The sequence below is a fragment of the Fukomys damarensis genome, unplaced genomic scaffold (assembly GCF_012274545.1).
Source record: "Fukomys damarensis isolate Sample0158 unplaced genomic scaffold, DMR_v1.0_HiC HiC_scaffold_14, whole genome shotgun sequence".
In the NCBI taxonomy this organism is placed as follows: Eukaryota; Metazoa; Chordata; class Mammalia; order Rodentia; family Bathyergidae; genus Fukomys; species Fukomys damarensis.
In genome coordinates, this window is record NW_022900926.1 from 14,294,660 (window position 1) to 14,309,679 (window position 15,020).

Here is a 15,020-nt window from a genome sequence, read left to right on the forward strand (position 1 = left end):
ATATGGTGAATTTCTTAATGGAAGGACTATAGTTTATATATCTTTGTTCCTCGATGACTATAGCAGAGGAGAACATGCTTACAAAACAGTTTTTAATTAAGACAGAGAGATAGACGTGGCTTCCTCTTTAACAACAGAGTAAAACTTGTTGATCAAACAGTGAAAATATCAGATAGTATACTCATTATCCAGGAAAGGGGAACATTATTTGTTCATTATAAATGTTCTCCAGTACTTCAATATCACCTTTGGATGCCCATTATAAATAGTTTCTCCTTTAGAATATACTAGCAGCAATTTGTTTATTGGTCTTTTATTTTCTTTCTGGTATGACAGGCAAATCAGAAAATGTAGCTAGGCACAGTGGCTCATGGATCATTTGAGCCCATGGAGTCAAGGTCAGTCCAGGAAACATGGTGAGACTCCACTCCCCACTGTCAGAGCACCACAGATAACACAGAAAAGTGCCTCAGTTATCCAACAATGGCTATGAAATAGTCTCTTCCACCAAGGGAGTTGTACTTAGGACTGTTGGTGCAACTGTATGAAGGGAAAGAATGAGAAGTCCGATCTGTACAGTTCAATGTCACCAAATCAGTAAGATATACCTCAGCCTCTCTATTTTCACTTCCTACCCCAGAACTTCCTTGTGTCTTCCTTATGCAGGCTCACCTGGGCTGAAGACATTTTTTTGGCTAGAGTTATAAAATGCTGACAACAATACTGATGCATTACATTTACTTGTCACTATTTGAGCACCGTGGTGTCATATGCACAAGAAATTTAGGAGACAGTTTTCTGTGCATTGCATCCTAATGGGTCCCTAAGCATAGCTAACTCCCTAAATCTTCTGGGCCAATAGTATTTCAGACCTCTGGAATTCAAGCCTAGCCACCTTTCCCTAACTTTCTCACGCTTATCCACTCCACACCACCCCTAGTTACTTAGAGGGCAGCACTCCTTTTAGTTTCATCTTAATAAGCTACTGCTTTCTGGTCTTACTGGGATAAGATGGGTGAGTAAATGACTTATAGTCTCCTCCAACTGGAGTTTCATATGAAGTAGACATTCTGAATTGGAAGGTTACTTTCTCTGACAAAGGGGCTTTGTTACAAGATGGTAGCCAGCACAGGCACAGAGGTAGATTTTCTCAGGTACAGGAGGAGAATCAAATCAGGTAAGAAAATGGCTTGTTGCAGGCTTTCCATGGAATATGGAGAGCAGGTGAGTTGGGAAGGAAAGAAGTTGAATAAAAGAATAGGCTTGTATTTTTTCAGAGGCTTTAGGAGTTCAGAGGTAGAGCAGCTCTTGGCAAAGTCAAGGTGCCAGATGGGGGTCAGGGTGAGTGAGATGCTGCAGTAAAGACAAACAACACAGACCAGAGGGCACTGAACAGTGAGCATCGCTGTCACATGGATGGGCCACGTGTGTGAATGTTGCCAGCACCTAAAATAAGGCAAGAGTTGACTCTGAGAGGAAGGTTTCAACTCTGAGGATAGGTTTTTCAGTGACAGAGAAAATCCTTGGAGAAGCGGTTAAATTACCACAGCAATGTTAGGAGAATGCAGCTGGGCCAGCTGATGAGAACTCTGCATGAGGGTCAGTCATGTGAGTTGAAAACAAAAAACATTTGGTTGAAGAAAGTGTCTACCATAAAGCTAAAGTAGGCCAGGCTTTGCTACTAGTGAACTTTTGGACTGGAGTATGTTATTTTATTTTATTTTTCTGAACTTCAGATTTCTCATTTGTAATATAAGAAAGTTTCCAAAAATCTATGGTATGTGTATAGATGCTTAGCTTAACATGAATTCATTTACACCTTATGTTGCTAGATTTAAGGGCCAAATAGCCACACACAAAAATATTAATTTATTCTTACACTTGCTCAACACTCATCAGCAAAGAAAAATCCATCTGTTTGCTGGCAGCCTCAATTAAAAGTAACTGAAAGGTAGGTTATGTGTACCATCTCCTTGTTCCATGAAATGCTCCTCTGAGGTAGACAATAGGAAAATGAAGATTTTTTTCTTATTTTACAAAAAAATTGAGATGTACATATAATATATCCCATGATCTTCTGAGAATTTTTAAATGATTACATGTGTTTTATGTAATTTATGAGTCTATGACTTTTTATATATTTCTGTCTCTTTCAACAAGACTATGAGACCATTGCTGAAAATAGGAGTAGCAGCAATAATTGATATTACTGTGTTTACTACTATTATTTAATTTATTTTTCTGGTACCTAGAAAAATGTGTGGCTGATAGTAGACACATGTTAACTAATGAATTTCTTCATTAGAAAGCAAATGAGATACTTGGTAATCAAAGAATTCCTGTTCTCCAAAAATCTTGTTCTTTGCCAATTTTTTATCTGAATTATTTAGAAAATCAGAATGTAATTATTCACATTAAATCTAGAATGTGTTGTCTATGAAATGAGTAAAATAGACAATGCTAAAATTAATAAATGAGGATTTCTGATCCCAAGTTTCTGCTTAAATCAATACATTCTCTTTATAGATACATTAATGCTATATTTGGTTCAATAATGCTGCCAGTTTAAGAAAGTAAACCTTCCTGTGAGACTGAGAAATTAAAAGTATACTTTTTCATGTAAGTTAAGATTTAAAACATAGACATTTATAAAAAATAAGTATAAAAAGAGTACATATGTCCATGCAACTTTAGAATCTAATGATAACTCATTGGTGGATGAGACAGTGATCATTTTGAGAAGTATTTCTATCTTGCCTTGAGTCTGGTTTTCAACTACAGTAGCTACAAAAGTTGGCATATTTCCAACCTAATATCAGAACATTCTTGCTATGAGCTGTGTTTTCATTAATTGTGGGTGTCCACTAAATTATTCCGCCTTCAACTGTGGTTTCCCAGCTCTCTGTGGTCTAACTAGAGAATGTGCTGAGAATACAGGTTCAATAAGTCAATTATGCTGAAATCACTCCAGTCCATGCTCAGCAAGTTATCAAAAATCTATAAAACAGTAATTATGTACGCAACTGTTTATATTCATGAATATACATAATTGTATATCTACTTTGTGTATTCTAGGAAAAAGCCCATTAAATTGAGCACTTTACTTAAAAGAAGTTGGGAAACTATGGACTATGGTTTGCAACAATCACCTTGTAAAACATTAAAAATTAATATTTTTACATTAATGATTATTTTGTCAATAATTTTTAATCAACTTAAACGTAAAAGGTGTGAGTTTAAAGTGATTAACTCTAAAGCATAAAGCACAGTAAACCAGCTAACGGATTGAGGATACGAGCAAATAAGGTTTTACTAGAACACTTTTTCTCCTTCAATTACAAATCAAGCACCTCATGACTGTCTTTTGCTTTTCTTTTACTTCATTTCTTTCATGCTTGTTAATGGGATATATTCTCTTGGCCAAATTTCACAATAAATAAAACATTTTAAACCTAATTAACTGCAGTTTAAATTGAAACATTGCAAGCCTGTTGATTATTCCAAAATTCTCCTGATTGTCCTGGATTACAAAACTGTAGGCACCTTTGATTCCTCTTTATTTGTTCCTAACACTTTGTTTTATTACATTCTCCCAGAAAGTATTTCTCTGGAACATTTTCTATACTTCCTAATTACATTAAGCCAAGTACTTAGAATTCTACAATAACTAAGCTTTTTATCTTTGATTTTATCGCTCCCCATCCAATGGCTCTCCCTACATATTTCAGAAAGAGAGCTCTTTATTTATATTTGAATTATGTCAAACTCTACTTAGACATATTTTTCTTGAAACCAAAGCTAATCAGCACATGCTTCAAGCTTCCCATCAGTTGTCATTTGTATCTATAAAAACTCATTGGAATCACAGAATATCAGCAGTCATTACTATCTTTATTATTAGTTCCTGGTCCAGATACTTCAACTAAGTAGATTTGTTTATATTTCCCATCATAGAGACTTTCAGTACTGCTTCCAACTTTATACATGCTATATTCCCAAATAAAACATTAACAAAGATTCCTTTCTCTCTAGCTTTTCTCTAAATGATTAAACAACCAATGTTTTCTATTAAAGCTTCCTAAACATATATAAATTCAGGTTTTTAAATGTCTATACTTCAATGATTAGTTTTTAATTTGTTTTTGTTTATTTTACATGTATTAAAAGGACACTGGCTTTAATGTGGAAACTATGTATTATCTGAGACTAAGTCTTCAAATTTCTTACATAGTTTTTGCAGTAAATGTTTGAGCAGAGTTGAATATTTACACCACTTATAGTTTTTATGTATGTACAAGGTGGCATATGATATGCAGTAGAAAAACACACAGCCCAGGGAATTCATCACAGGCTGAGTAACCACTGAAGGTAGCCAGGAGACAGTTTGCAATAAAAGGGGTGGGACTTTACACTTGACTCTATCCTACTCAAGTTTTAACATCCATTATTAAATCCTGAGGACACAAGGCTGGGACAGTAAGATAAAGTAACCAAAATGTGGGAACTAATTAGTAAGTTAGGCAGATTTAAGACAATTTCACATTTAAAAGAAAAAATCGAATTGATACACAGATAAAATAATTAGTAATGACAATAATAGTTATTCAAGGATAAGAGAAACATATATGGCTTATAGTAGCACATCATTTTTAAACACTTTGGGATACTGATTGATCTAAGAGCTAGTTGTCAGCTTTGATGTGAGGAAAAAAAAACAGTGCATGAGGGAAGGGACTGGTGAGGGATGGTATGAAGAAGAAAAGATTCCTTAATAACAAATATCACATGGAAGAAGAGTTTGAGTTGTTTTGGCTGACTCACAGTAGTTAGTAGAGAATTGTTGAAAGTTTCAAGGCATCTTTCATGAATGTAAAAGAATGGACTAAGAGTCATGTGAAATTCTGCTTCTGAAATCTACTCATAAATCCCCTCACTCTCATTAGAAACCCGGATCACAATGAGAAAACATAAAGCATGGGCAACGATGGAATAGTGATGTTTTAAGAATCCTTAAGCGGATTCTTAAATAACTGCACAATGCACCCCCATTCTTTGTTCTATGATAAAATAAAACAATGTATTAAAATGACATCCTGTGTGATGGGTTGCAGTCAAGACAGAACAGTCTATAGAGAAGGTTACTTGTCATTTGGCAAGATAAAGTGAGAGTAGATACAAAATTATTATTTTTAATTGCATTACCTAAAGCAATGGTTAACTCATATTTATGGCTTTAGGGGGTATTCTGTTTAAATTAGATTTTATATCAAAGAGGACAAAAATCCTGTAAAGAAAAAGATGAGACTTTGAAAAGAAGAGTAAAAGGCCAATTTTCATATAAAACTTAAGAAAATGTCCCAAAAAATGTTGCACCACATTTAAACCCCAACTAAACAAAGAGTCACCTTAAAGTGGATATTTTCATAAGAAAAGCAGCATCATTAGGCTTGCTATATCACTGCGCTTCTGCCTAAAACAAAATCTGAGAGAGAGGCTTAAAATAAATGAAAATATATCCATTTCTAAAAGCTCTTCGAAGCTACAAACTCAAAGAATATCACTGGGCCAGGGATGTAGCTCAGTGTCATAGCCTGGCAAGTGTGAGGTACTGGGTTCGATTTCCAGTACCAAAAAAGAAAAGTGGAAAAAAAAAAAAAAAGATCAAAGAATACTGTTCATTGCACTAGTTGAGTGAATTGAATTCAAGCAACTAAAATTATTTTGAAGTACTGCTTTACACAAACTTTTGAAATTATAAACTTGGCTTTTGATGGGGAATCTGCATTTTCTCTGAAGAACAGAATAAAGTGTCCTTGGCCTAAATACTCATCTCGAAAGTGCTTATTTTTGCTGTCCATGCTGAGTATATGTAGAGACACACATTGCAGGTGAAAAGCTTATTCCAGACTACATTCAGATTTAACCGGTGAAGAAGGCCCCCCCACTTCCACGCCCTGCTGCCCTTGACGTTCTCAGCATTCCCTGTCCCAACACTCCTCTCAGGAAGCAATCCCGAACGGTGTCTGCGGGGTGAATGGCAGGTAAATTCACGTGTACTGATTCTCTTTTAGGTCAGATAAACTGACAGTTGTCATGGCCAAAGGACGTGTGCTGCACAAATGAGGAGATACAGTAGTATATTTAAAATAGTCAAAGGCAGTTTAACATCAAAAGTTTAGTGGTTTAGATGAACAGAATAAAAATCTCAAAGCTGACGTCAGTATAAAATAAAGTAGAAAGGACTATAAAAACAATAAGGCATTTAAAGAATGGCTGCTCCGTGTATGATTTTAAAGTCACAAAATTCATTATAAAAATTAAGATATACTAGTCTAGACTTCTTGATAGTAACCATACTAGTTTGGTTTCTAATGAAAGACTTAGTGATAAATTGGCTAGGGAAAGGCTGATATGGGAAGGAGAAGTGAAGGTCATTGGAAGCCCAGGTTTTCTCAACTCCAAATTGCCAATATTCAGACAAATAAGATTCATTGCTAAATAGTGCCCAGATGGTACAGGCAACAGGGATATGTGGTCTTAGCTGCTATTTGTCAGGAAACTGTCACCAGTAGGTGACCCCATCAGTCCAAAGACGGGAAAATTACTGTGATCCAAGAAAGTGCCTGTAGGCCAGTGCACCATGGGTCCCTGAGAAGCAGAGGGCAGAGCCTCAGGAGACATTTTCAGCTGGAGCTGACACAAAAGAGCTTACACAAAATAGGTTTGCAGATAGGAGAAAATAAAAGCAATTTAGTTTTCACAGATGTATCTAATAAGAGGAGAAATTAAATCCTTTGGAGAAGAAACAAGATAGCATACATAAATGGCAAAGTGAATGGTGTAATCTCCTATAATAGAATAAACAACGAAGTTAGCTATGTTGCTGTCTGTTCTATGAACACATCCAGTCTGGAATAAATTATTTTAATACAGTAGAGAATTTGTCTCTGGCCATACAGTAGTCAGAATGCAGAAAAAAAACTAATCCAAATTAATAGATATGTAAAATTGTAATGGAAGTCCTTCCTCACCAAAATTAACCAACACTGGTCCAATTTTTTTCACAAGTGTAATTCTATTCTCAGAAAGCAACGTCTATTATGAATTGTTTTTAGAAAAGTGGTGCAATTGCAATACAGATTTAGGAGAGAGGAGAGTCTTTCTTCTGTTACTTCCCTCCCGCCAAATAAAATATATCATAATAAAACATGAAAGATAAAACTACTATATAAAAATGATGAAATATTACTTCTTCTTGAAGGAAGACTTTATTCTTCTAATATAAATAATCACTTACCTTGTTGAATGGAAGAAGAATTATTAAATATTTAAATAAAGCACACTCGATCTAGATTTTGGCCATTGCTTTTGGAGAGACCATTTCAGTGCTGGTATTTTAAGTATTTTTAACTTGTGATTTCAGAATGTTCCATTTAAGAAGGAACTACTAAACATTAAAATATAGGAAATTAACATTAAACATTAAAATGTAAGGAATTAACTTTGGAAATTCAATTTTTTGTCTTAAAAATTAATGTTTGTGTTCAAAAAGTTAATTTAAAAATCAAGATTCAGAAATAAGAATCAGATGTTGAAAGCACTATACTGTAGCAGAAAAGTTCTTATTTTTTTCACCAAAAGCAAAGTCTTTTGGAATATAATATATAGTTCTATATATTTTGTTCTGAAAATTGTTCTCTTTATACATTAAAGCAGCTGTTTTTATTAGCAATAGGTATATAGCCACTTCATAAGAATGCTTCTTAATTTTTATGATCAAATCTCATGCATCATTGAGCACTGTGTAAATATTTTTAAATGAAATCATAATCTGTGGCCTTTTCTAATAATTTGATTTTAAGAACTATGAATGCACCAATATCCTCAGTATTGTCTTCTACCTGCCAGAAAATACACAGGTGAATTATCTCAGATGTCAGTTTATTAATAGGACCTCAATTTAATTATAAACCTACTAGGAAAGTTAAGACTAGATGAGCTAAAAAAAAATACTCATTTAATCCAAAAATTTATATAGGCTAAAGCAAAGAGCATAAAGAAAATCTTTAACAAATTCGGAGAATTCATACCTGTAAAATTCTGGAAAAATCAAAACTTTTAACCTCATGTCAATCTTTTTAATTTTAAACAGCCACTTTAACCCTGGCATCTACTACCCTTTTATTGGTAATAATTGCTCTAACTTTAAATTTCAAATAGCAGAGTCATTATGTTGGAAGAAACAGACTAAAAACAAAATCTCAACTCTGAGATGTCTTTAGTTCTATTTTTCACAAAAGATAACTTTGGAGGGAGTGAGGAAGTTTGGGTGGTTTTACTATACAAAATAAGGAAAAGCTAAATGGTTTCAATCCTTTACTTTTTCTGTCTCTAAGGTACTCCAAAATTGAAAATATAAGTTTCTGATATCCTGTGGGAAATGACTGCATTAATCCTACATTTCCAGGAAGTTTTGGAAGTGTAGCAAAGGGCAGAAAAGGATGAAAGAACACCTTCAGATATTGCAGATAAGACAAAGCTTTCAAGTCTAAATTACAAGATGGATTTTTCAGTTGTTGTTATTCACTCATCTTAGATTAGCCCACTAAGCTTGGGAAGTCACGGCCTGTCACTGAGGGTGACATAATGATTTTTCTGGCCATCACTCTGCCAAACACAAACTCGAGATATGGAGGCAAGCCATCCTTTCAGTGTAATATCTAGAGCTGGACACTTAGTATGGAGAGGTTTATATCATTTCTGCTCTTCCCAACCCTAGAAACACCTCTCAATACAGTTTTCTTACCCTATAATAAGGAAATGAGGGTAAAAACCAATGCCCGGATGCATGTACACTGAAAGGTAAAGTCTGTTTCTCACAGTGCCAGAAACAAACGGGGCGGAAACTGTGATCCCAGGACCTCATCATGCAATGCCCTGGCGCTCAGTACTTCCCTCGCCCAAACATAGTGCCTACCTTCCGTGTGGACTGCAGAGACATAGGTCCAGTTGTAACGCTTGACTATGTCTAGCATCGCCCTTGCCTGCAAAGTGTCAGAAGGGACAACCCTCAGAAAGTATTTGTACAAAGTTTTGTCGCTCAGGTCGATGCTCGTGGCAGAATAGGCGATCTGAGGGATGTCAAACAACTGGAGCAAGTTCTGGACTTGAATGGCTACGGAGCTGGAGCCGGGGCCGATCACGCCTGCAATGGGCTTCTTAGTCCTGCCGGGGGGGAGGGGCTGGCCGTCGGGCAGACACCGGTTGAGCCCGTCCTTCTCGTCTCGAATGGAAATCAGAGAGTCCCTGATGAACTCAATGCTCTGTTCCAGGGCCACAGAGGAGTGCCAGCAGGAGTCCCGGATCTCACTGCCCAGGGTGATGTTGGGCAGGAGGACTGGGTCCGCGTTAATCTTATCCAACGTGTGGAACATGGCCTCCACCCTCTGAATACCATACTGCTCCCTGATCTCCCCACATTTCCTTTCGGGCACCTTCTCCGCCGGAGGCTGGTGATGGACTGAGAAGAGAGCTCCGATGATGACATCTCCGTCCATTCTGGCCACAGAGCGCTGAGACGAGGCTTCCGCCAGCAACATTTTCCTACTGGGGCTGCTGGGGAGCAGCGCTATCTCCAAAAAGATCGCTGGGAAGAAAATCAAGAGGAGCCGGACCATCGTGATGAGGATGCAGTCCGCAGCCCGCAGCCGCGCTCCCACGCTGCTCGCGCCTGCAGGCTCCGGCGCGCAACTCCTGGACGCCGGCAGCTGCCTCCCGCGACTGGGTCCCCCTCACCAGCACTGCTCGTCCGACGCCTACGCCGCCTCCACCACCGCCTATTTCCCCTCCACCTCTTCCTCCTGGTCCTCCACAACCGCCCCACGCCCTGGAGGCGTTTTTAAGGGAAATCGAGTCCCCTTTCTTCACAGGTGCATCAAGGTACATCGATCAAGGGTGCCATGAACGTCGTGCTGGCAGCGGTGAGCTGAACGCTGGGTTGTGGCCCCCGGCGCTCAGAGCCCACCGACCCGCCCCTTCGTGCAGCCGCCAGTCTCATCCCAGTGCCCAGATACTCACCGTGTTTCCTAACTGGGGGGAAGGAGGCCTTGGAGCCACTAGGGTGGGTGAAGAGAGCAGGGGGAGGAGCTAAATCCTCCAACCTAAGAGAACTTTCCGAATTTGAAAAGATCAACTTTTTTCTGGCCCCCGGCGCTCAGAGCCCACCGACCCGCCCCTTCGTGCAGCCGCCAGTCTCATCCCAGTGCCCAGATACTCACCGTGTTTCCTAACTGGGGGGAAGGAGGCCTTGGAGCCACTAGGGTGGGTGAAGAGAGCAGGGGGAGGAGCTAAATCCTCCAACCTAAGAGAACTTTCCGAATTTGAAAAGATCAACTTTTTTCCCAGAAGGAAATTTGGAAGCTCATTGCAAAGGTGGGAACGCGACTTTAAAATGAATGCAAACAAGTGGTGCACCTTCTACTTTAACTGAGAGGGGCTGAAGAGACCTGGATTTACAATCCAAGTAGTAAATATAAATCTGCCAGTTTGTGGAAAATCCACATTAGTTACTAAGGCAACGCCTGGTAAAGTCTCCGTATGTTGGAGTTTGGTATGCGCCCCACTCCCAAGAAGTCGGGCTTACTGTAGATGTTCAAGGAGAAGAGGTGCAGTTTTCTGACATGGAGAAAGGGGTAAAAGGTCTCCTAACTATAGGTAGGACCCTTAGGCTTTGCGCAGTTGCTGCAAAGGGAACGGAAGGGAGAATTGATTTTTGCCACCGCAGCCAGATCCTGACGCGTTCAGAACCCTGGACAGCGCCCGGCCCAGCTGCAGACCCGGTCCCCCGCAGGGCCTGCAAGGGATGCTTTGACTGTTGAATAGCAATTCCGAGACCCCCTTTCCTCTTTCTACCGCCCTCCCCCGTGCTCTTTACTCAGATGCACACACATGCACATGCACATGCACCCACACACACACCTCTCCCCTCGCCTCCCCACCATCTCTCCGCCCTCATTCTCTCCCCTCACAGCGCTTCTGCAGGTCTGTATTCAAACCCAGCCGCGGTTGTGGGGGGCTGAGGCGCCAAACCTTCGCCGCCTGCGAGGCTGAAGTTGGCTCCCTCTCCCGTCTCTCTCCATCCCTTCTCAAGGTGAGAATCAAGCGAGAAAGGGGCCAAGGGAGCGGGCAGGGAGTGAGAGCGCAGGAGATGAAGCAGGCAAAAAGGAGGAAGACAACCAAGACACCCACCGCCCCTGATGCTTCTCAAGCATGCAAACTAAAAGAAATAAATAAGCGGAGATCTGCCTGGATCAGGACAAAATCCAATAGATTAGACTGAGTCTGCCTTTGTGGGTAGGTTTTGACGAGGGCAGGTGGGTGTCCGCCTACCTGTCTGAAGGATGCACACTTAAGACTTACCTGAGTCGGGGTAGAGAGAGCTGTGGTCCCCGGGTCAGAGGACCCTGGAGGCCCTCAGTTCGCAGACGCCTCAGCTCCAATCCAGACGGTGCAAGGATGCAATCTGGGCTGTACACTAGTGCCCTCTTTCTTCGGCACTATTTTACCGCAAGGGAAAACGGGTGGGGGGGGCGGGGAAGGGAGGGAAGGGGAAAAAAAAAACAAAAAACAGGTCACCCATGGCTTGTCTATTATTTCATGCATAAAAATCAGTCACTTAATAGAGGAGAAGGGAAGCAAAGCTAGAGAGATGTGGGGACTATTAGTGCCTGTACTGCCTACAAGGAAGGGCTTAAGCTCTCAGATATATGAATAATCATTCATATGTGGTTGAAGACCTAAGGAACTGCTTAGGCTGCTCTTGAGTGGATATTTTTTGTCAGGAACTCAAATATATTTCTTCTGTCTGGAAGTACAGTCCATACCCAGGAAATGAGAGTGCAAACATTGTACAGAAATCTAGGGGAAAACCTCTATCAGTAGATTGCAAGGCAAACAGAGGAGGCTGCATGGGGTGGGAGAAGAGGAAGAGGGGCATGGACATCATAAGAGGTAAGATAAATGGAGATAGGCACACTGTAGCTGCCCTTTTGAGGTCCAGATATAACTAAACTGAAATTGAGAGTCAGGTCACACGAAAACACTGGAGTGAAAAACACTTATCCACTTTCCTCCCCGACTGCCACCACCTTCCCAGGTCTACAGTGTTGATTCTTACTGTGTGAAACGTGGAAGTTAAATCACATTCCCCTGGGAACACGATAGCCGAGCAAGATGCACTCTGGCTTCTTCAGAAGGGAAGACAAATGTCAGTGTGCCTTCCACACTTGTTCAAAACTTTCGGCTCATGTCATGTACAGAGCAGAGAGCAGCTTCTGCGGGCCTGTTATCATTGTCTTGTCCATGTCACCGCTGTATATGGGAAGTTGCTGCAATGGGCTGGAAGGCACAGACCACAGGAGCCAGTTTCAAGTCCTCCTCAGTGTGTTCTGCTAAACTTGGGGGGTGGGGGGTGATGCCTGCAGTCAAGATGAAAAGGTCATTCTGGTTCTGATTCTTCTCTTTTTAAGCAAGTGTCAATTTTTTCTGGATTTTTCTTGGGCAACCAAAAGTGGGTAAGCTTTTTAAAAAAATTTTTTTCCACAAATAATGCACTGAACCAGATATAAACTCTTTACATAAAATATCTGTACTTTTAGAAGTAGCCACATGTTTACTCAAGGAAAATGAGAAGAGGTATCTTAACATATAAGGCAAAATTCTTCTCTGCTTGTATCCTAGGAAAATGTTTAAGGGAAAAAAGCTACAGGTATTCAGTGTCCCCATATCTCACTTCCTCTAATAGTAATTTATCTTTAATTGTAGATAATGCTACTCTAGATTTATAATCTCTAAATATTATTTTTCCTGGAATATTTCATAGGTATAGTGAATATGCCATATATGAACAATCAACTGTGATTTCCAGGATTACAAAACATAGTGTCTCTGAAGTCCACAGTTAGTTTAGGTATTCCTCAAAGCTGGAGATATTTAACATATCACACTGGAGTAGTTCATTTTGGTTTTGTTTATTTGTTGTGGTTTGTTGTTTGTTTGTTTCTTTGTTTGAGGCAGTCTCACTATGGAGCTCAGGCTGGTCTTAAATTCAATATGGAGCCCATGCTGGCTTTGAATTGGCAGCAATCCTGTCTCAGGCTCCAAAGTGCTGGGATTATAGGTGTGTGCCACCATAACTGGCTTCTGTAGTTTAAAAAAGATAATTCAACATTGAGAATTGTTGGTTCTCAAATTTATTTTACAGTCCAAGTAAAAACTATACATTCAAGCTGGTTGAAACAAAGCACTATAGGGACAACGATCTTGAAGATCAAAGTATAGCAGACATTGTCCAGGAACAATTAATTTCAAGTGTATCAACTTGAAATTATCAATTAAATTTCAGGATAAGTATTTGAGACTGAACTTTTGAAGGCATGAAGATAAAAATAAGAAAAGGAGAAGGTATTGAGAAGACAAAACCACCAAAATACACTTCATCTTTTGGAAATAAAAACTTCACTGTGGGAGGCAAGGCATAATACATTTACCAATATCTCAGGAGTGGTTCTAATAGAAAGATTGAAGGGAGTTATGAAAAGAATGATTTACACACAAATTAACAAAGAGAAGTTAATGTACTAAGAACTCAGAATATTAAAGATTCATGAATCCCAAAGAACTGTCAGTATAAATATTTATTCAGTACTGATAAAGGAGTATGCTACACTTAGTATGTGAGCTGTAGAAGGATACACAATGTTATCTGTATTTTAGTTTGAGGTGTTTATTTAACAGCAAGTGAAGTGGAGATCAAGCAAAAGGAGATCTGACAAATTATGTCCAGATAATTATTTCACTGCTGCTGTAAAACAAAATGCTCATTGTGCCAACAATAAAGCAAATATTGCCCATAAACAAAATGACTCTCTTTATGAATATGTATATATTTCACATTGCTCTCAACCAGAGGAATGAACCTAGAACTTCAAATGAGTAAAAGGATAAAAAGTTGTTTAGGCTATTACACTTTTGTAGATAGACTGACTAACTATGTTGCTTAAATCAAGAGGGAAATTGCCTTACCATCATTTGACTTTATGCTCTGAAAAAATCATTTGAAAATTCAAACCCTCCAAATTACAAAGGTAAGAATAATACAAAGAAAGAAATGGATGAGTTAAGCTTGTATTCCAAATTGTAGTGTGCTCTAATGGATATTTTGAAAATCAATGTTTATAAAGTCATTGGAATATAGAAGTGAAGTATACACAAGAGATAATAAACTCATTACTAAAGAGGTAGTACTGACTTAAAATAGAAATGGGATCAAGAAGGTCTTTGTAGAAAAATGATTTGCAGAGAATTACTAAGGGAATATAATGAATGTTCAAGGTAGATCAATGTTGTGAAAAGGGAGTATCGTGCTTTTCCATAAACTACCAAGCTCCACAAACAATTGATTTAGCTTAATATGATGTTTCTAACATCCCTCTATTTGATTCATGGGTTCAATTCAAGCCCCACTAAGAATTTCCTGTTTGTTTATCCAATATGGCTAGCTACACTGCTTAAAGCAAGAGGGAAACTGCCATATTGTCAATTGACTTTATGCTCAGAGCCAATGGCAATAAAATTGCCAGGTAAAACATTTTTCCTTTAGAAACTCAAAACATTTTTATAAATCTTGGTTGACTAAAAGTGTGTCAAATAATTTTTAAATAGGGAACTAAAAAATTCCTACACACACCACTGTTTTGTTATTCTGACTAATTAGAGTAGGACAATAGATCCAGACCCAAAGTATCAGCCTCCATAAGCAATTAGAAATCATCAGGGACACAGTGGGCTCATGCACATGAACTGAGAAACATGCATTTGGCCACATACTCTTCTGCTACAACTGCCCAAACATTTATTTTTACTCTACTACAATTGAAAAGAGTAAAGTAAACACAATTATTCTGGAAACAAACAAAGTACTGCAATTATCATCTATTTATTTCCCACTGTATTATCAGTGT

The 15,020-nt window shown here is 38.9% G+C and overlaps 1 protein-coding gene across 1 annotated transcript in view; it reads right to left on the reverse strand.

Moving 5' to 3' along the window:
• Grm1 (glutamate metabotropic receptor 1) overlaps window positions 1–9,695 on the reverse strand; it is a 386,786-nt gene extending 377,091 nt beyond the window's left edge. The window contains 1 exon segment of the mRNA XM_010626642.2: window positions 8,978–9,695. Within this exon segment, the coding sequence (XP_010624944.1) occupies window positions 8,978–9,677 (700 nt within the window). The 5' untranslated portion in view covers window positions 9,678–9,695.
• Window positions 9,696–15,020: the final 5,325 nt, after the last annotated feature.